This window comes from Citrus sinensis, chromosome 2 (assembly GCF_022201045.2).
Source record: "Citrus sinensis cultivar Valencia sweet orange chromosome 2, DVS_A1.0, whole genome shotgun sequence".
Taxonomy (NCBI): domain Eukaryota; kingdom Viridiplantae; phylum Streptophyta; class Magnoliopsida; order Sapindales; family Rutaceae; genus Citrus; species Citrus sinensis.
Window position 1 is genome coordinate 24,209,780 of NC_068557.1, and position 21,615 is coordinate 24,231,394.

General features: G+C 30.7%; 2 protein-coding genes across 2 annotated transcripts; one reads left to right on the top strand and one right to left on the bottom strand.

Moving 5' to 3' along the window:
• Window positions 1-4,095: 4,095 nt before the first annotated feature.
• LOC102620680 (phenylacetaldehyde oxime monooxygenase CYP71AN24-like) lies at window positions 4,096-5,882 on the top strand. The gene is made up of 2 exons (XM_006469156.4): window positions 4,096-5,105; window positions 5,222-5,882. Exons 1-2 carry the CDS (start codon window positions 4,143-4,145, stop codon window positions 5,831-5,833), a joined length of 1,575 nt encoding a protein of 524 aa, XP_006469219.1. The 5' UTR covers window positions 4,096-4,142; the 3' UTR covers window positions 5,834-5,882.
• Window positions 5,883-13,318: 7,436 nt separating this feature from the next.
• LOC102620402 (protein PLANT CADMIUM RESISTANCE 2-like) lies at window positions 13,319-14,529 on the bottom strand. The gene is made up of 4 exons (XM_006469155.4): window positions 14,350-14,529; window positions 14,080-14,151; window positions 13,754-13,966; window positions 13,319-13,607 (listed from the first exon to the last, which is right to left on the bottom strand). The coding sequence occupies exons 1-4, from the start codon at window positions 14,447-14,449 to the stop codon at window positions 13,522-13,524; spliced, it is 471 nt and encodes a 156-aa protein (XP_006469218.1). The 5' UTR covers window positions 14,450-14,529; the 3' UTR covers window positions 13,319-13,521.
• Between the last annotated feature and the right edge of the window lie 7,086 nt (window positions 14,530-21,615).

Below are 21,615 nucleotides of genomic sequence, written 5' to 3' on the forward strand. Positions count from 1 at the left end.
AATTTCTTACCTTGTTGCCAAGCTTTTCAAGCTCTTCAAGTTTCTTAATTTCTTCCTGTTACATCAAAACTCTCAAGTTTCAACATTTAAATTCATAATTTAGTTAATTTTCATGTATTAATTTAAATAAATGAAATTACTTTGTAGATTGGACAAAATTAAAAATTAAAAAATTTTAATTTTTTTAAATAAATTAGATTTTTTAATTTAATTACTTCGTAGATTGGACAAGATTAAAAAAAATTATTCGCAAATCAACCGCCAAATAGTGGATTGGATATGGATTGGCCAAATCCGCATCCTATCCGTAGACATATGGATTGAAAATTTATAATCTGCAAAATCGTGGATCAGATATAGATTGATGTCCAATCCGCGAACACCACAAATACTTGTTGATTTTAAAGATTTTGAGAGTGTAAAAATTGATATTTGATAATTCTTTAATCAACTAAAGCTACTAAGTAAAATTATTTTAAAAAGACCGTTTAATACTTGACTTAATTCGATTGTTGTAAGTTACGCTAAAATTTTCTTCTGAGAGTGCTGAATAGTTTTACTGATGTTGTAAATTAATTTAAATGGTTTAAATAAGAATTCTTTTTGCTATTTTTAAGAGCTTACAAGATAAATTTAATTTTTTTTAATTTAATAAATGAGTGTACACAAATAAAGTGCTCAAAGTAATTTTTAGAGTGTAAATAATCTATCCGTTTCAAATTTTTTATCCGCATTCCCTACCTACATATCGAACAATATATAATAACAGTAAGTACAACAAAAACTGCCGGCTGTTGCAATATTTGATTTTATTTTATTTAGCAATTAACAGATCATTTAAGATAAGAACGACATCAGCAATAATAATAATAATAATAATAATAATAATAATAATAATAATAATAATATGTTAATAGTAGTAATAAACAAAAAATTAAACTGCCAGCTGTTGGAATATTTGCTTGTCATTTGTTTTTACTTTCAACGATATATATTTAGCAAGTAATAGATAATTTAAGATTCTTAAAAAAAAACAACAGATAATTTAAGATAACAACAACTGCAGCAATAATAATAATATGTTAATAGTAATAACAAACACAAAAAACCTAGCTACTGTAGATTTAATTATTTGCTTGTCATTTAGCTTCTGTTTTTCAAGATCCAATGGCAAGAGTGAAGCACAATTGAATTAACACCCAAAAAAAAAAATGTTCTAGTTGATGGAATATATAACTTTCTTGTCATTTTTCCTTCATTTCAACATTCTCCAGCAAGTGATAGACAATTTACGATGACAACAACAATAATCATACGATTGTATAATTTTTTTTTAATTATTTATCACTTTGCGAATGTGGTTATAATTTATACTTTACCTTAGAACAACTCTAAGATAGCCATTACCGATTTAGGATTTGAAAGCTTCAAATTTAGATAGAAAATATGATATGATCACGCTCCATCTTAGGACGAGTGAAAACCGAAAACATAAAGCATCTTTCCCTCTCATCTGGAAAGCATCTTTAAATAAAGCATGTTAACATTTATTTTAAAAAACACTTTAATAGTAATTGAATCGATAGGAGATTAATTATAAGAAATTTATGAACGATCTCCATGAGATAACTATTTTATTTTAGGTGGTAATTATCCTATTGCTTTTGGTTAACATGTACCTAAAATTAGTTAATTATTTGCGTTAGATTAGGATTGTGGTTATTTGCGTTAGATTAGGATTGTGGCTCATGTTCATTAGTTTTAAGTTTTGTCTGTAATTGTAAGTAGTATTTAAAATAGCAACAGTGCTAATAATGATAGTATAAAATATTATTTGACAATTATGAGTTGTATTTAGGTTTTATTTGTGATTAAGGTGCTCTAAGTTTTAAGGTATAGCTGCTATGGAAAAAAGTTGTAATTATGAAACAAAAATTAATAGTATGTAGTAAATATAAATTTTAAATAATAATTTTGACAAAATTATTAAAGATATAATAGAATTTTCATCATAAAAGTGAAAAACCATATCAATATAGCTTCCAAACTACAGTAGTTAGTGTTTACCAAACATTGTAACTTGTCCAACCTCAATCCCAAATGGATCCTTAGATGTGTTGATACTCAAAGTACCAATATTATCTATTGGGAGGTTTGGATTTCTTGAAGTTAACCTACTTATCAGTTGTTCATTCGTTTGTTCTTTCTGTTTTCTTCAATTTCTTATTATGGGAAATTTGTGTCTATAACATTTGAAGTCATTTTTGAAAATAAAAAAAGAAAGATTAACAGTTTCCTACTACTGAAATTAATATATATTGTTTACCCTACTTTTTTCATAATATCCAATTCTTAATGCCAAAATTTTAAAGAGAAAGAAGGGTAAATGGGTTATTTGCTTGATACTTGATCTTAGGAATATAAAATATATATTTATTATAAGAAATTATTTAAAAATAACAAAAAGTACAAGAAAAAATATGTTATTATTAATTTTTTTATTCACACCGAAACTGATATTTATGACTTTTAGTATTTAACTTTTTTTTTTAATTTCAATTTACATGATTTATTTAATTATCATAAATATGAATGGAAGTGTATATAAATTTAAGGGTAATACTATAAAATCATGGTGCAATGATTATTAAGTATTACAAAAATAGTAAAAGTAAGTGGTATAAATTGATATCAGTAGGTAACTGATATCTCCCAAGAAAAAAAAAAATTTAAACACATTGATTACTACTAAACCTTCTTATTTAAACACATTAATTGTGCTAGAGTGTTAGTTACAAGTAATTAAGAATAATTTAAAAATATAAAGCATCTTTTCTCTTAGGAGAAAGAATTTTTTTTTTTTTTGTCTTAACCACGAGGTATCCTGGAGAGGGCTTCAACTGTGGGAGGCACCTTTAAACCCGTACCACAACCCAGACTAAAAGTTTCCGCTCGAACCGGGAGGCACATGTTCTTCCAACAAAGGCGACTTCCCTGCGACTCGAATTGGGGAGCAAACCTAATCAAACCACTTAAGGGGACTCCATTGCTAGTGGAGCCAACACTTTGTTGGTGGAGAAAGAATCTTTAATTGGTCATATTTGATATTGAGATATTATAGTTTTTAAGGTACAACTGTTGTGGAAAAGCTGTAGAAAAAAACTGTAACTATAAAATAAAAATTAATAATATGTAGAAAGTATAAAGATGTAATAGATTTTTAATCATACAAGTGTAAAATCAAATCAACTTAACTTCAAGTTACAACAATTAATGTTTATCAATCGTTTTAATACTAGAACTTAAAGATGTAATAGATACTTAATTTCAATCCCAGATAGGACCATAACTAAAAGACAAAGTTCATGAAGAAATCAAATGCTGACATTTTCTAATAAAAAAGGGCAATCGCAATGAAATTGATCGGAGATCGATTATGACTAATTTTAAACACGTAAGTGTATCTTTACTGAAAATATATAATAATAATGCCAATCGTCCTCATGTAAGATTAGGTACAACTAATTGAAATTTACATTATTGATAAATTATAGATATATTTCAACTCAATTACTGTTGGTTTGGAAGTAATTTGGCAGTAATTATCGTAGGTGCTAGTTAATAGATACTTAATTTCAATCCCAGATAGGACCATAAACTAAAAGACAAAGTTCATGAAGAAATCAAATGCTGACATTTTCTAATAAAAAAGGGCAATAGCAATGAAATTGATCGGAGATCGATTATGACTAATTTTAAACACGTAAGTGTATCTTTACTGAAAATATATAATAATAATGCCAATCGTCCTCATGTAAGATTACGTACAACTAATTAAAATTTACATTATTGAAAAATTATAGATATATTTCAACTCAATTACTGTTGGTTTGGAAGTAATTTGGCAGTAATTATCGTAGGTGCTAGTTAACTTAATGCAATCTTTTGAAGTGGTACAAAATGCATGAGTTGGAATCAGCTCACATGGTTAAAGAATAAATTAAATTTTCATGGGCTAGTACCGAAAATCGAAATAATAATAATAATAAAAATACATAAATGGGCAATAATAAGAAGGTTTGAAAGAGTTGAGAATTGATGAACTAACCTGTCCCCATAGAAAAACTCAGAACCCGAAAGAAATGGCTCTGCCATTAGTCTTGATGAAGCAATTGCAGCCTTTTCCAGATACATCAGAAATTTACAACCCATTGTCTCTCTCTCTTCTTCTTATCCTCCTCTTAACACTTGTACATTTGCTGAAGCTCAGCAGAAGCAGCAACAAACTCAACTTACCTCCATCCCCTCCACGGTTACCCATAATTGGGAACCTTCACCAGATACTACAAAATGTCCCTCATCGCTCTTTGAAAGCCCTTTCCGACCGTTATGGCCCAATAATGTTGGTTTACTTTGGCAATTCTCCGAGTCTTGTGGTTTCATCGGCTGAGTTGGCTAGCGAAATGATGAAGACTCATGACATTGCTTTCTCTAACCGTCCCCGATCCATTGCTACAAAAATTCTGCTTTATGATGGGAAAGATCTCGGGTTTGCTGAATATGGGGAGTACTGGAGACAACTTCGGAAGATTTGTGTTCTCGAACTGTTGAGTAATAAAAGAGTGAAATCAGCTCAACATATTAGAGTCGAGGAAGTTTCATGTTTGATTAATAAAATCCGTCGTTCAGGTATTAACGTACATGGAGGATCTACTATCAATTTATCTGAGATGATACTGGCTGTTTCCAACAACATAGCCTCCCGGTGCATTTTTGGTAGGAAGGTTGAAGATGAAGAAGAAAATGGGAGTGGAGAGAGCAAGTTCGGAGAGTTAACAAAAAAATACCCGATACTTTTGGCAAGCACTTGTGTTGGGGATCTGTATCCATCTTTGAAATGGATAGATTTTCTTACAGGTTCCATTGGTCATTTGCACAAAACTGCTAGAGATTTGGGCGATTTGGTTGATCAAGTGATTGAAGAGCACAGGATAACATTAACTGATGATGATAAAAAGGATTTTATCCATGTACTCCTCCAACTTCAAAAGGATGGCAACGATGGGATAGAGCTCACTCAGGACACTCTTAAAGCAATTCTCATGGTCTCAACCAACCTCAGCTCCTCTGTTTCTAATCCTCTCTCGAACCAACTTGCACACACACGCACTAATCATATATATGGCTGATCAATTAATGTTTTCATGTTTCGCATTGTCAGGACATGTTTGTGGCAGGAACTGACACTGCTGCGACAACGTTAGAATGGATGATGGCTGAATTATTGAAAAATCCAAGTATTATGAAGAGAGCCCAGAAAGAGGTTAGAGGTGTGGTGAAAGGGAAATTAGTTATAGATATGAAGGACTTGGATCAGATGGAGTACTTGAAATGTGTTATCAAAGAGTCCCTCAGATTACATGCATCAGCTCCTCTTTTGCTTCCTCGAGAAACAAGAGAGTGTGTCAAATTGAGAGGTTATGATATTCCAGCCAAAACTAGAGTGTTTGTAAATGCATGGGCAATTCAAAGGGACCCCAAATTATGGGACAGACCTAAAGAGTTCTTGCCTGAGAGGTTTGAGAATAGCCCTATTGATTACAAAGGTCAAGATTTCCAATTCATCCCTTTTGGTTCTGGCAGAAGAAGCTGCCCTGGAATATCGTTTGCTGTAGCTGCAGTTGAGTATGTGATTGCCAACATTTTATACTGGTTTGACTGGAAATTGCCCGATGGTCCAGTTGAGGAGAATTTGGACATGAGCGAAGCTACTGGGTTAACCCTTCAAAGGAAATCACCTCTTCTTGTTGTGCCAACTGTGTACTCTCCTTGATCTGCCTACAAAATATTCATTCTTAATTTTGCTCTTACCGTTATTGTAACATTCTGGCATAAGCTAAAGTCACCGTTAGATGTGGTAACTAAATAAATTGAGCTCAGTATATTATTTGATATGAATTTTCTTCTCTGTTCTTGGATTTCGTCTTTGAAGGGCACGATACTATGTATGTACCCGGCCGGTCAAATATCACATTATTTATAATACGGGTAATTTTTAAAACCCTCCCCTGAGGTTTGGGCTTGTTGCAAATAGATGGCGAGAATTGATTTATTTGTAAAAAACCCCCTACCGTCAGTTAATTTTAACATTGACCGTTAGTTGACTGTACAAAAATAATATTACCCTTAACAATAATTTGTAGACAGAAATAACTAAAAAAAAATTAAAATTATTGATTATTTTACCCTCTTTAAATTATTGATATTTTCTTAAAGTTCCTACAAGAAAGATAAAAATAAAAATTTAAAAAATTCTCTTTAAACTATTGATATTTTCTTAAAGTTTCTACAAAAAAGATAAAATTAAAAACTTGAAAATAAAATAGTTATAATCTTTACCTATGATATTGTAAATTTTTGGAATTGACAAGGATAAAATTGTCAAAAAATAAGGTTTGTGCTTTTCGCGCCAACAATTTTAATTTTTTTTTAATTATTTCCGTCTACAAATTGTTGTTGAGGGTAATATTATCTTTGCACAGTCAACTAACGGTTAATGTTAAAGTTAACTGACGGTAGGAGATTTTTTACAAATAAACAGATTCTCGCCATCTACTTGCAACAAGTCCAAACCTCAGGGGATGTTTTTAAAAATTATCCTTTATAATACTAGAATATAGTGGATAGAGTGGACCAACTATATTATGGAGTTCATTTACTTATTTATTCTGAGTGGTCCCAACAAATAGGAAAAGCTGATGAAAATTCAGTAGGATGTTATGGTTCTTATCTTATCAAAAGCATAGAGCTTAATCAGACGACAACATATATAGGTATAATGTTAAGAGAATATGTAGCGGGAAAATCCATTGACATGTCTTGAAATAAGGCTGTACACGGGAGGAGGAGGAGAATCCCATCAATTGAGAGAGAAACATTTTAATCCGAAATTAGCCATAACGTCTGAATCCCACCAATAGAAATCATTTACGCATCTTCAGTAAAATTATTTTTTAAAAAATTAAAAAAAAAGAATCAATCTTTTCAGTTGAATAATGCAATTTGTAATGTTTTGTACAAGATCTTTGCAAATCGTTACTCTTCCAGCAAAAACTAAAATAGGTTCTGGTAAATGCACGGCCAATTAATTCAAAGGAAACCCAAGGTGTGATAATAGAGCAAACAAATAGAGAGGTTTGTAGACAATCCAGTTGATTGCAAAGGCCAAGACACGACTTCTAATTCACCCCGTTTGGTGTTGAATGAAGAAGTTGCCATTGGCTGCCGTTGAGGGTAAATATCTATAATCGCCAATCTTTTCATACTGGTTTGGCTGAAAATGGGCTGGGTGAATTTTGCCAACACTGCACATCCCTTTGTTCTGTCTAGAAAATATTGATTGTTATGCGCCTGTCGTGATTGTCCTATTCTAGTCAACATCCCCTCGGGCAATATAAAATATATATACAAAAAATTTCCAATCCCAAAGATTAAAATTCGGTCCAAGGTGACAATTTTATCAAAAGATATTTACGACATTGTAAAAGATTTGACAATTTTGTAAAATCTTTGAAAAAGACAGTTTACAACATATAAATTTGTTTCAGATTTTAATAAATCCGATATATATATATATATATATATACTATGCTTATAACTAATTTTTTAGTCTTGAATTTTAAGGTGTGGAAAAATTTGGAAAATCTTAAAAACTGCATGATTTCAAAGTTTTTTCAGACTTAAATACTTTTTAATTTTATCTTGCATTTCATAAATTTTCTAAAAGTTGGGGTTGCCAACACTATCGGGCATGAACTCGGTTTTCCTTGACACCTGGACATGTAGCAGAATCTTGACTTCTTATGAATAGTACCAAAATCGTAGATTAACGAGACAATGTCATATGACACTCTCATTCACCATATGGTAAGCACAGTCACCTACTAAATCATTTCTCGTATATATAGTCTGTTTCTATTTGTAAAATCTTTTATTATGTCATTAATTTAATTGATCAATTTCCTAAGTACACCGGTTGTTATCAATCTTTATCAGCATTGTGGTCCTGCCAAATAGGGTGGGCCAAAGTGCCTGGGCTGGCCTAATCCAAGCCCACATGTTTTTGGTTTGACCCTCCACGGGAGGAGGGTTTGGACAAGAGTTTAAGAAAAAAAAAATTTTGGACCAGGTCCAACCCTCTATTTTTTAAAAAATAAATTCATAAACTATAATAAATTAAAATCTAAAAATAATAAAAATAAAAAATAAAACTTAAACCCTAATTGATAAACCAATAATGACTTAAAAAATCTAAAATTATAATACTAAACTCTATCTTAAGTGTTAATTAACTAAGGGGGTGTTTGAATTAAAAAAATCTAATATTAAAAAATTAATTCTCTAAGCTTTTACTTTCTTCATTTTCTTTATTTATTATTTTATTTTAAAATATTATTTTCTTTAATTTATTATTGATTATAATAATTTGTTGATCATTAATTCATTTCAAGTTTAAAATAATTGAAAGCTTAAATCTGACCAAGTCCATTTTAAAAAAGTATAAGTGTTGGACTTGGGCCTAGGCTTGGAGACGCCCAGCCCAAGCCACATTTTACCATCCCTACTGTCAAATGACTAAATTGTCTGTCAGCAAGCAATATTGGGTGAGTTCATTCTCATGATGATATGAAATATGAGGCTGAATTGATTCATGTAAATTTTTAAAAAAGACAGTCAATATATTCTAAGATAATTGTTCCATGCTTTTTACTTGGCTAGTACCTGAATGATTTGTGAATATGCGTATGCTTCACCAGTTTCAATGCTTAGCTTGTTAGAGAATGAGAATATGAGATATTAGTATTGGAAGTTGAGATTTTTTTTAGTATGCTAGTTATGTGCCTGATAGAAGGCCTTGAATTAAATACGAATATATTTTCGTACTTTGTCTTTAAACAGATCCAGTGGTTTTAATCACCAATTCATTCAACAATTATGATGCAGTCAATATAATAACTGTAATACACCAAATCTCCTAAGGGTATTTAAGTTTTTTTAATTTTTAGTGATCCTTTTTACCCTAGTATAAATAAAACGATATGTCTTTTTCATTATAAGAGAGAGAAAAAGAGAGATCGGTTAAAAAAGAGAGATGGAGAGACAAGAGAGAAAAAAAAAAGAAAAAAGAGAAGAAGAAACTTCTTCTTCTTAGTTTTTGCCATAGTCAACACATGGGATCAAGTTGTTATTGTTGGGAGAAGTTTTGGAGGTACGTTTTAATTATTGGTTTCTATTAAATTGTTGTGGAGAAGCATGATTGTAATAGAAGTAGAAATAAAAGATTTTACATAAATATGCTGACAGTGAATTATTACGAAAATCATAGTAATTTGTACAAATTGATTTTGATTCTGATTTTTAGGTATGTTAAACTAGACATCGTCTAATATGTTTTGAAACTTGTTTCAAGTTAATCGGATAAGATTTCAATTAATTATGATTTTTCAAATCAAGTCTGAAAACCTAGAAATTTATGATTTCAGTGAATTACGAAATTATTTCTACCATATCTAGACTTCTTCAAAAATTATGAAATTTGGACCAATGATTTTTATATATGTCTAGTACGATTCTGGAAATTTTCATGATTTTATGATAAATAAATAAATTGTTTTGTATTTTTAAAATAAGTGTGTTCAAAACAGAAAACTGTTTGACAATATTGATGATGTCTGAAACGTGAATTATTTTCAATCGTTTTGGAAGGAATTATGCTATGAAACTTTTATCAATGAACTTTCAATGTGTCAGCATATGGTCTGTAAAATTTGAGATTCTTCCAATAAGAGAATAATTTATTAAAAATCGGAGAAGTATGAACTGTTATGTTTTAAGGGTCGATTATTGAGGACATTTGAGGTTGAGCTTAAGAGTTGTTTAAATTGAGATATTTGAGGACATTAGAGTTTATGATTGAGATTTGATTATATCTTATGAGAATTTATTGATGATTTTAGGTTGATGGTATCAGTACGCATTTGTTACATGAGGATGCCAAGAGGTAAGTAAACTAGACTTCAAAACGAATCACAATAAACAAGATATATGTTTGACTTGTGTGAAAAGCTTATTTTGATATGTACGAATATGGATCTATATGTCTTTGCCCATATGTTTATGTGATGTGTTGTTATGTGTTGAGCATGATTATGTACATGGGCATATGTATGTGTGATGGTTCATTGGCATGAGCACGAAAATACATTGAGTTTTCTATGAACGAGAAAATGGATTTTAGCAAACGAAATTTCTGTTTTATCAAATTTTGCATTGGGGGCCACCTCTTGAAGTTGTGTGGGAGCCACCTCTTGAGACTATGCGGGGGCCAACTCTTGAGGGACAGAGCACTGTAAAGTGCCACGCATGGTGCAAAGTGTCACGCACAGCACAAAGTGCCACATTGCAGGATACGTATTTCATCGAAAGAAAATGAAAAAGTTTGAAAGCGATAGAAAGAGATTTTTATGAAATTATTTTACAATATTTCTAAAAGATCATGGCATATCATCCATCTGCATTATGTATAAGTATGTATGTACTTTCGTATAAGAAAAACTAGTTTACTTACTAAATTTTATACTCATTATAGTTTATTATGATTCCGTTTTCAGAAGTCAGGATTGATTCGTGATGAGTGAGAAGATGGATTTGAATTGAGGATAGTAGATGGTTTGGTTAAGTTTTTAAGTTATCCCGCTGGCTTTTTTATTTGAGGCTCGAAATTTATCGGTTGTAAAGAGTTATTTTAAATTCATATGTGAGTTGTGGACATATTTGCGCTTAGATTTCGGATTGAGGTGTTACAATAACTACTATGATCTCAATTTCATGTCCTTTCTCTGTGTTACAGGTACATGCTTAAGCTTGTATAAACTGAAACCCATCTAGTATTAATTTTTTTAACTTTTCTTTTATTCTTCACTCTGTAAGCGATTTTTTGGGTTGTTCTGTTTGTAAGCATGATACATAAACCCTAACCTTCAAAGGAAAAATCACTTTCAAGCATCACTTCTGGAGAGATGAAATTAACCTTGTTGGATAAAAGAAAAGCGTGATTGTTAAGGGTTATTGCCATGTACAATAAGGACTTTTTTGGGGGCGCGGGTGGGGGGGGGGGGGGGGGGGGGGGAATGTCCAATTTCATTATTTGAAAAGTTGATGTAAATGCCAAACACCCATGGCCATGGCTATTTGGATATAGAAGTTTCCCCATTTTATATCCTTCGCATAGAGTATTAGAATTAAGAAAGTAGTATTATTGAATTAATCTTTCTTTTCTTTCACGAAACGGATTATAAGATTGGAAATCAATCCTAATGATATTAGGATTTAAAATACATAACTAATAACGACGCTTAATTACCAAAAAAAAAAAAAACCAAACCCTTGAAAACCATAAAAATTCATATTATCTTAAACCGTTGTAACCTTGCACACCCATCAACACAGAGTTGACATCAGATTATAACGTGAGTATAAAAAAGACACAAAGTGTTGTTCATTAATGGCGAGCAAAATCTTCAATTAAGTTTTATGTTCGTCCTCATTCCGACCAACTGTTATTGTGAACCGCAACAACATTTGGAAATAAAGTGAGAGTATTTGACAGCATGGAGATGCCCATGATCAGCTGGGGAAATTATATACATCCAGATTGATGATATGGAGGCGTTATTAAGTCATCATCATCTTGTGATGGTATTATTTGCGGTGTGTTTTCGGAGATGAAGATTTAACAGTTGATGCAAAACATGCGATGAGACAATATCACAATGTCGTGAAATTATTGCTGAGAATTCCAGGACTGTAGCTAACAAGTCGGTGCTGTTTGTTGTCGAGGTACATGTTATCCGTGTGATAATTGTAGAGAGGGAGCAAGCTGTTGAGCTTTTGGGGAGCCTGAAATATATAGTGAGTGACAACTCTAGTGATGAAGAAAGATGTGGTATTTGTTTCGACAAGTCTGTGGCTGGATCAGCATTGATGATCCTCCATTCATTCTGTTACCATCCTTTTCATCAAAACTGCATCACCCAATGGTTCCAAAGGTGTTAACATTGCGGATGCTGTATTACCGGCTTTCAAGAAGAATAAAAGTAAAGCTATTGATTGTGTTAGCCTTATGGGCCAGCCGCCACCCTGAGGACCACAGAAGGATGAAGTTAAATTGCTTAATGTTGGTTACCTACTCACCAATTGATTTTTTAAGAAATATGGCAACTTTTATTTTAAATTTTGGTAGTTAAGCATGCTGAAGGGCCTCGATCAACGGATTGAAATACGACAAACATTTAATTCCAATCATTATTTATTCCCAAAAAAATTGTTTGAATAATAAGCTAATTATGATTTTGACAGTATGTGTGAAAAACTTTATCGATTGTTTGTCTTAATTTGAAATTGAGTAAAATAGACTTTATACAATAATACACCGGCTTTTAAGAAGTAAAGCATACAACTACGTACTTGATAATAATTATGATAGTGATGAAGAAAATTTGTCATGAAGTGGTGATTGATTCTTTATATCTATAAGATTCTTCTTACTTGTCTTTACTACAATATATCGTCCTCATTGGGGATCAGTTATAATTAATTAAAAATTAAAATTTTAACATTTACATTATTGACAAAGTATATTATATATTAAAATATAAAGGGTATGGATAAATTTAAAATTAATTTTTAACCTCATACTCCCTAGTATTCAAATTGAAATGGCCAGCCAAATAAATATACTTAAAACCAATTACTTAAGCCTATGAGACAATTGTTTATTTATTTATATTTCAAGTCAGTTGCCGTTAGTTTGGAAGTCATTTGGCATTCATCGTCATAGGTGTGTGTTAGCCTAATGTAATTTTTTCAAATGCACAACATGTCTGAGTTAGAATCACACACGTGAGGAAGAATAATAATAATAAGGAGTCGGCTAAGTTACGTTAAACGTAACTTACGCCAGGCACAGCAACAGTGACAAGTCCCATCACTAGCATTGTTGCTGTATCTGGCGTAAGTTACGTTTAACATAACTTAGCCAAAGCCTAATAATAATAATAATAATAATAAGGTTTCCCCTCGAGTAGACCCAACGAAGTCTTAATTGGGTTTAGCCTAGAACAGCCATTTAGCCCCATATGGGACTACCTAAAGCACATTGTGTTTGCAATGCCGGGACCAACCCATTTGCTTTCTTTTCTTTAAAGAAACAGTAGTTGCGTTTATGCTTGACTGACTACGTAATTAACACGGCACAATGCTAATTGGAAGATCAGAGTTTTAAACAGAAAAGGTACATAAAAGAAAATTAAAAATCTCAAATTTCAAACGCCCAGCGTTGAGAGTGAGATCTAAAAGAGCTCAATTATTAAGTAACAGCATATAATTATTCGGTTCACATATTTACTAATTGTATAAAATTAAGTAGATGAATTTATTTTGTATATCTGAAGATCATCCACTTTATCTTGTCATGCCACCTTCCACCACCGGAGCCGTTGAAGCCATTGCCAATCCCTTATTTTGTTTCTCCAAATTTCCTTGCCATCCTATGCATATAAATTAAAAAAAAAAATGTATAAAATTTTGTAAGATAGTTTTGCACACAGCCAAATAAAATTCAGACAGGAAACTAATTTAAAAAATGATTTAATAATTTAATAAAGGGTCATCATCAGAGAATTAAATTAATTACCAAGAGACATGTCGAATCCACGGGATTTGAGCTCGCGATATTCTTGACACAAGGCGCACAACTCGCAGAAAACATGAACCAAGCAATCCCCGCAAGGGCTGTCTTTTAACATATACTGGTGCCTCATTTTAGATCGATAGCCGCACGAGAGTAAGCAAGAGCAGCCTGTCAGCCAAGCTATTATAAAATAAAGTGCGCAGTTCACACCACAAGCTGCATGCAGAACAATTTTGTGACCAATCACATTAGTAAATCTATAGAATTTAATAAAATCAACTAAAGCTAAAAACTATATGTATAGTTACTTTTGGGAACAGATCACTTACAAGAAGATCCTTGGTCAACAATCTCAGCAATTCGACCAAAAGTGATCCAGGGACACCAATATGTCAAGCAACCTGTTAATTAATTCAAAGAAACAAACAAATTAATTAATTAAAACTTTCAGTAGCTAGCCTCGATCTGTTCTTCATCAGCATACGTAAATTTGTAGTCACAATATACTACTGCTAACTAGCTGGTATGTGTCAGTATCAGGTACGTCAATCGTATATTACTTGAGGAAAAAAAAAAGTATTAAGTTGAAGGGGACTCACAAGTTGAGCAGTCGGAGAAGCAGTCACAGAGTCCTGAGGACCAAGGTCCCTCTGTGGCCTTAGGATCAAACTCCTGATTTGGGTAATTAGATGAGCTCATGATGATCAACAAACAATTAATTATAATCTTGTATATATTGAACAAATATGATATATGTTTTACAAGACAATGTTCCAGTTAAGGTATATGTATATATAGACATATAGATGTTGTAGCGGGGTGGCCAGTTGGAGTAAAGACTGGTTCACAGATATTTTTCAGTCTTGACGCTGACCGCTGACCAATGGCTTTTAACATATGTGCGCATTTTTAAGTTCACTGACTGTTTTCTTATTCATTATTATTATTTTCTTGGAATATGCTTTTTCAGGTGTAAAATAGTGAAGAATATATGGAGAATTAATTAACGATCGAATTCATTACGTCTTATGATATCCTTTCTCGTGTGTTTTTAGATGATGAAGATTTAACCTTTGATGGCTATCACCAAATAGCTGATTTGATATTATCATAATGTCGTGAAATTATTGTTAAAAGGTAAATTATCATTGCACCACTTTTATTTTGTATTATGTTCATCCAACCACTATAAAATTTTAACATGATGTTCTCTACACTAGATTTCTTTTTAAATTTGTATCAACTAGCCACTTTTGCACTAACACCGTTAAATAATTTAAATAAAATAAAAATTTTACCCCTAATAAATTAAAACATCATTTTATTTTATAAAAACTTTGAAAAATAAGAATATTATTATTATAAAAATACCTCTAAGTTTAATAAAAAAATAAATCCCAAAATTAGATTTTTTATTTTTATAAAAATCTAAAAAAATATAATTATAAAAATAATTGCAAAATTTTGAGATTTAATAAAAATCCCCTAAATTATTAAAATTTTGGGATTTATTTTTAATAAATAAATTCAATTATTTTAATAAAATTTTGCAAAATTACAATTTTTTAATAGCAAAATTCAGTTATTTTTATTAAAATTTTGCAAAATTTTAATTTTAATAAAAATAAATATTAAAATTTTACAAAATCTAAATTTAATAAAAATCAGCTGAGCATCTCTATTTGGGATTTATTTTTTATTGAATTTAGGGGTATTTTTATAATAATAATTTTCTTATTTTTCAAAGTTTTTATAAAATAAAATGATCTTTTAATTTATTTAGGGGTAAAATTATCATTTCGTTTAAATTATTTAACGGTGTTAGCGCAAAAGTGGCTAGTTGACACAAATTTAAAAAGAAAAGTGGTGCAGAGAACATGTTAGAATTTTGTAGTGGTTTGGATGAATATATGATAAAATAGAGATGGTGCAACGATAATTTCTCTTGTTAAAAACGCCACAACTATTGCTAACAATTAAGTCTATGGTGTTTGTTGTGGACTGGAGTGTTTTGAAGGGCCTGAAACATATAGTGGTTTGTGTAACTCTAGTGATGCTGATACCATCTTTTCCAGAAAGTCAATAGTGTAAAAATGTTTTCATGAACTACACACGACCCGCAATTATTGCTATTTGGATAGATGTCGGCAGTGGTATTTAGATGGTTGGATGGTTGGATTTTCTTTGGCCGAGTGGTGGGCGCTACTGTCCTCACAATTTGAGTGGAGATAATTGGATAGTACTTCATAAGATTATAATTGTGGAGACAATATTTCTTTTATAAAATGTAAGTGGGGTAGATATCTCTTGAAAATTAGTGCGGATAAAAATCTAAATACTACTTCATAAGATTTAAAATATGAGTCGAATAATTCTCTAATTGTAAATATCAATAATAATTTCATGCAATATAAGTTATATGCTGAACAATAATCTCGTATAATTAAAAAAAATTATAGTTAAGAAATAATTGCATTCTCTAATATTATTAATTGGAACTTACAAGTTGAGCAATTAATTGAAAGAATGCGCGCGCGCGCGCATCTACTTAAATATCGAACAATTTACAGTAAGAATAAATGAAAAACTGCCAGCTGTTGGAATATTTGCTCGTGATCATTTCTGCTGGAATATTTGCTCGTGATCATTTGTTTTAATTTTCAGCATTCTTTACCAAGTGGTGGAAAATTTAAGGTAACCACAACAACAGCAATAATTAATAATAATAATAATAATAATAATAATAATAATAATGTGTTAATAGTAATAATTAACAAAAAAGCTTCAATAATAGTAATATGTTAATAGTAATTACAAACACAAAAACTGCTAGTTGTTGGAATATTTGCTCGTCATAATTTGTTTTTATTTTCAACATTATTTAGCAAGTAACAGATAATTTAAGATAACAAGAAAAATAACAGTAATAATGATAATAATAATAATAAGTTAATACTAATAATAATCACAAAAAATCTAGTTACTGTAGACTTTAATTATTTGCTTATCATTTTGTTTCTGTTTTTCAAGATTCTATGGCAAGAGTAATGCACAAATGAATTAACAGCACAAAAAACAAGGGGCCAATTGATGGAATATATCATTTGCGATGATTTAAGATAACAACAACAATAATTAATGATATGTTAAGAGTGATAGTAAGCACAAAAAGTTATCACTGTAGATATAATTTTATGCAAACTCCATAATGAAACTTTGAGGTTTACACTCAATTTGAAGTTTTAAATGCATAAGAAAGTTCTAAATAGATTTTTAAGTTGAACAAAACTTTGACCCAATGTTTAAGAGAAATGTGAATAAAAGATAAACAATCATTGATCTAATGTTTTTAACTAAACATGAACTAGATATATAAAATAATGATTTGACGTCACACTCAAGATTTAGATGAGAATGTGAATGATAAGTCAAATTTAAAAAGATATAAGAGTACAATTCTTGATAAGTTAACTAATTTTCAAAAAAATCAAAAAAAGAATCATTTTTCTACTAAAAACCAACAATCATCTTCATTATTACAATTATCTTTCTGTTGAAAAAAAATAATTATTTTCTTCATTAATTGATTTAATAAACCATGGTAGTTGAGTTTTTATAAGCTAATAGAGCCCCAAGATCTTAAAACACAACACTTCAATAAACCATTGATAAGATTAAAACACAGCAGAAGAGACCACAAATAAGATTGAAATTCCCGAACTCTAAACCGGTTCTTATAACTCGAAAGTGAACATAATATGGGAGATTGCGAGGAGTAATTTTTTAAAAATTTTATTGAACCATATTATTTTGTCTAAAATTATAATTTTCATTTGGGACATTTGAGTTATAAAATTTGTAATGAAAAAAATGGGTTTATTTAATATTTTAGTGGGTTTTTAAATTTCATGGTGAATTTATTGAGTAAATGTATTTAATGCATTTCTCTAGGTTAAAAGTTTAAATAAGTTCCCCAACCTTATAACCGTAACGGGGGGGAGGGGGGGGGGGGGGGAGTCTTTTGAGGGCTTTAAGGTTCTTTTATTGCCGCCTCATTGTTAGTAATGCATAGGACAAAAGATGAAAAGAGGTTTAATTGTATGTTAAAAAGTTGCATTTATCCTTCAACAATAAGGTTCGAATGTCAAGTATATAATTGGTAATTAAAAATAAATTAGGGACTTAAGTGATAAATGTATACAGACAAGAACTGAACAAACATTAATCAATAGAACTACAACATATATAATAAAAAGGTTTAGAACACGCATTACACTTATCATAATGAACATTAATCCAATTCTTTCTCAGAACGCTGCCGTAATTGCGCGCATCGGCATTGATTATTTTTGCCCAAAATATAAGAGATCCCGCTATGTTCAGATCAGACAGCCTTCACGACGACAGCCACTTTCATGCCATGTGCTTTCCCAATCTTGGGGAATTATTATTGAAACACGTGTAAGGTGCTACTGCTTTTTCTCAATGTGAAAACTACAACGTTCGAAAAACATCATTAATGAAGAAGAGAAGCATCAAACCAACAAGGACAGGATAAGGTGGCCTCGTATCATCAAAGGTCACCTCTTGACGATTTGAAACGCATTAAATCCACGATATCAAAAAAAGGCCAAAAGACATCAAATGCGTCTGTCCCACAACCCACCTAAAGAATTGCATTTTATGATTTTCGGGTGGCGACGGCAAAATCCTTCACGAATTTGGGATTTTATGGAACATTATCAGAAAATTTTGAATAATTTTTTAAGAATGAAATAAAAAGTGAGGGGAAAATAATTTTTAAATTTTTAATAGGGTAAGGTTTGATTTTATACTTCTCATCACACCCCTATCCCTACCCCACCCCATCCCACCCTAATTCTCATTATATATAAATATATTTTTAATTCTTATTTAATAATTTTTATTTTATCAATTATAATGTCAATTAATAATTTTTTTAATTTTTATGTAATATAAATAAGATATGAATGAAAGAAAACCCTATAATATTTTTCAACTCTGAAATATTGTTATATTTTTTTTCTCTTTTAAGTCGCTACGCTCTTTGAATATTTTTCATTTTTAATATCATTTTAAGATATTGTTTCAAACTTTTAGATTTTTTTTAAAAGAATTTAAATACTTTATAATATGGTGATGATTTTATTTTAAATCTCTAATTTTTAACTTACTGAAATCACGTATTTATACTTAATATAAAATAGATAAATAGAGAATTGGGTGGGAATGGGGAAATCATTCCCCACATGGGAATTTCTCATCCCCATCCCACTAAATTTATTGGGGAGTGAAAGCAAAAATTTCTAACGGTGTGAGAAATTGGGTAGGCTTCCTCACTCCCACCCTACCACATTGTCATCCCTATTTCTGGGTGGCTAAAAATTCTTATTGCAGGTTTAGTTTCGATAATAATTTTATGAAAATGACGAGAAATATTCGAATTGGCTGTGTCGTCCAAAAAATGCATGTATTATTACTCTGTACGTAGTTGGAATGCCTTTGTATTTTTATGGCATAAAATTATTCGAGCCCTACCACTAACTCTTTGCCCATTTTAATAAAATGGTCCCCAATATTTGCATCAAACACGTTGATGTGGTCCATGTGGAATCTATGAGCTATTATTGTTAGCTAGAAAAACTTTGCTTGCTTATTATGAAAAATTAAGAAAAGACTGAGCGCATATAAATCCACAATTAGAATGGTATTTACCCTTAATAAAATCTTTTATCATCAAAATAACTAATTTTAAAGGTTTCAATAAAGTGGATATTGATACAAATTTCGGGAAATATAACAGTTTAGGTCACAACTATCCCGTGTAGGTTAATAATAATGACCTTAGAACGATCAAATTCTAACGAGTTTCTGAATTTTATTAAGTTGACACACATTACAAAATTGAAAGTAACTAGTTATTTTTTAACACGAAATTCAAAGAAACAATTGTTTAATTATTTCGATATTAATTAGTTAATTTGGATAATCAATTTAATTTTAATTATATATATATATATATATAATATGACGGAGATGCAAGCCTTAAATGAGAGCTCCATTACTTTTTTTTTAATTACATGAGATTATTGCTCAGGATACAACATATTACATAATATTCAATCACATAATATTGAGACTAGCTTACATCAAATCTTCTATAGCACTGCGCAGATTTTAACCCCTTCTAATATTCAAGGGACTTCAACCTTCACTTAAGAGATGAGGAAGGAAATATAAATTAAATTCTCATAATATTTATGTTGGGGTTTAAACCACTTCCCTCACACTTGTGAGAGAGTGGCTTAGCCCAATGGTGAGAGCTCCATTACTTTTCACAAATTTTGTTTACGATGAGAAAATGGGTAAATTAAATTAAAAGTATTATATGTAAGTAAAAGCTAATTAAGTGGATATGTCACTTCACAATCTTTTTAAAACATCTCTAATGATTATATATAATTGACACAATTGAAAATATTTTTTTTAAAAGATCTCTAATGATTATATATAATTCACATAACTGAAAATATTTTTTTATCTTTTTTTTATATAATATTTTTTATCCTTATTAGTATAGAGTTCAGCCATACAACAAGAGTATTGTATCCTAAAGCTAGTTTGGCTAAGGATTATAGAATTTGGGAATTCACTGAAATTTTACATGCTGAAAATTCTTATTGTGATTTTAGATTTTTGAAATTATCCACTATCTAATTTAATATCCTGTCTGTTGTTTACTAAACTTGTAACATGTTGACAGTCAATTTCTATGTTTATAGTTTAAAAACCTATATTTCTAGCTACTTGTAAACCCTATACTATACCTTCAACTTCTGCATATTTAACATCTTCACCAAATTGAGTTCGCTGACTTGATCCAGTAATGATTTTACTATAAGAGTTCCTAATCACAACTCCCAAGCCTGCCATATTCTTGTCACAGCTAATGGCTGCTTCTACATTTCAATAAGAAAGAGGTTTTATGAGGAATTTTGGAGGCGTAGAAAGACATACTCCAACTATTATGAATGAATCTTAAATGCACCCCCTTCTTAAAGATACCCTGTTTAAATTGTTTAAAAGTCATTCTAAATCTAATAATACCACAACTATTACAGAACTAAACTTAAAAATATATTTATCTATATTCTTAATTTTTCTTAATGATCTCCGTCAGTTATTCCACATCATGAATCTAAAAACACCAATTCTCGTCCTTGCTTCAAATCATCGTTCATTCGTAACATGGGATTTTGGGACTCTAAATTTTCACTGCTCTGGATTCTCTCATTTGTATTTGGGAAAATGACTTGCAGTTTTTCGGGACAACCCGGCAGCTGAGTTGGCCATCTAGATTGACGAAAATTTTGTTATTTTTGAGTCTAGGTGAATTTTTGGAGGCTAATGGTGAGGGTACTTTATCAATTTATTATTGTTGTTGTTATTGAATGGATATTGTTTTGTTGTATTTAGTTAAGAATTTCAAGCCATTAACTCCAATGCTGCCGAAAAGTATAGTAGCAGAATAAGAACTTTGATAAGGGCAAAAATTTAAACGTCAGGCTTACATGGAGAAAAACTTAGTTTGTCAATTGTGCCTTGTGGGTTTCGATATTTGGTTGTCAGATTTTGAATTTTTTGTTTTTCCTTCTCAATTAAAATTTTCTACCTCTACAGTGAATCATTTTCTCTCAAATTCCTTCCTGATACCTCCTGAGGAAAATTTCGAATTGGATCTCAAATGGTGGGTTAGTGTGTGCTTATTCATGTGGTTATGCACTCTTAGAATGGAAATCCTTTTTTCTGAAAGATCTTTGCTACGCACTTTCCCATTATTACAT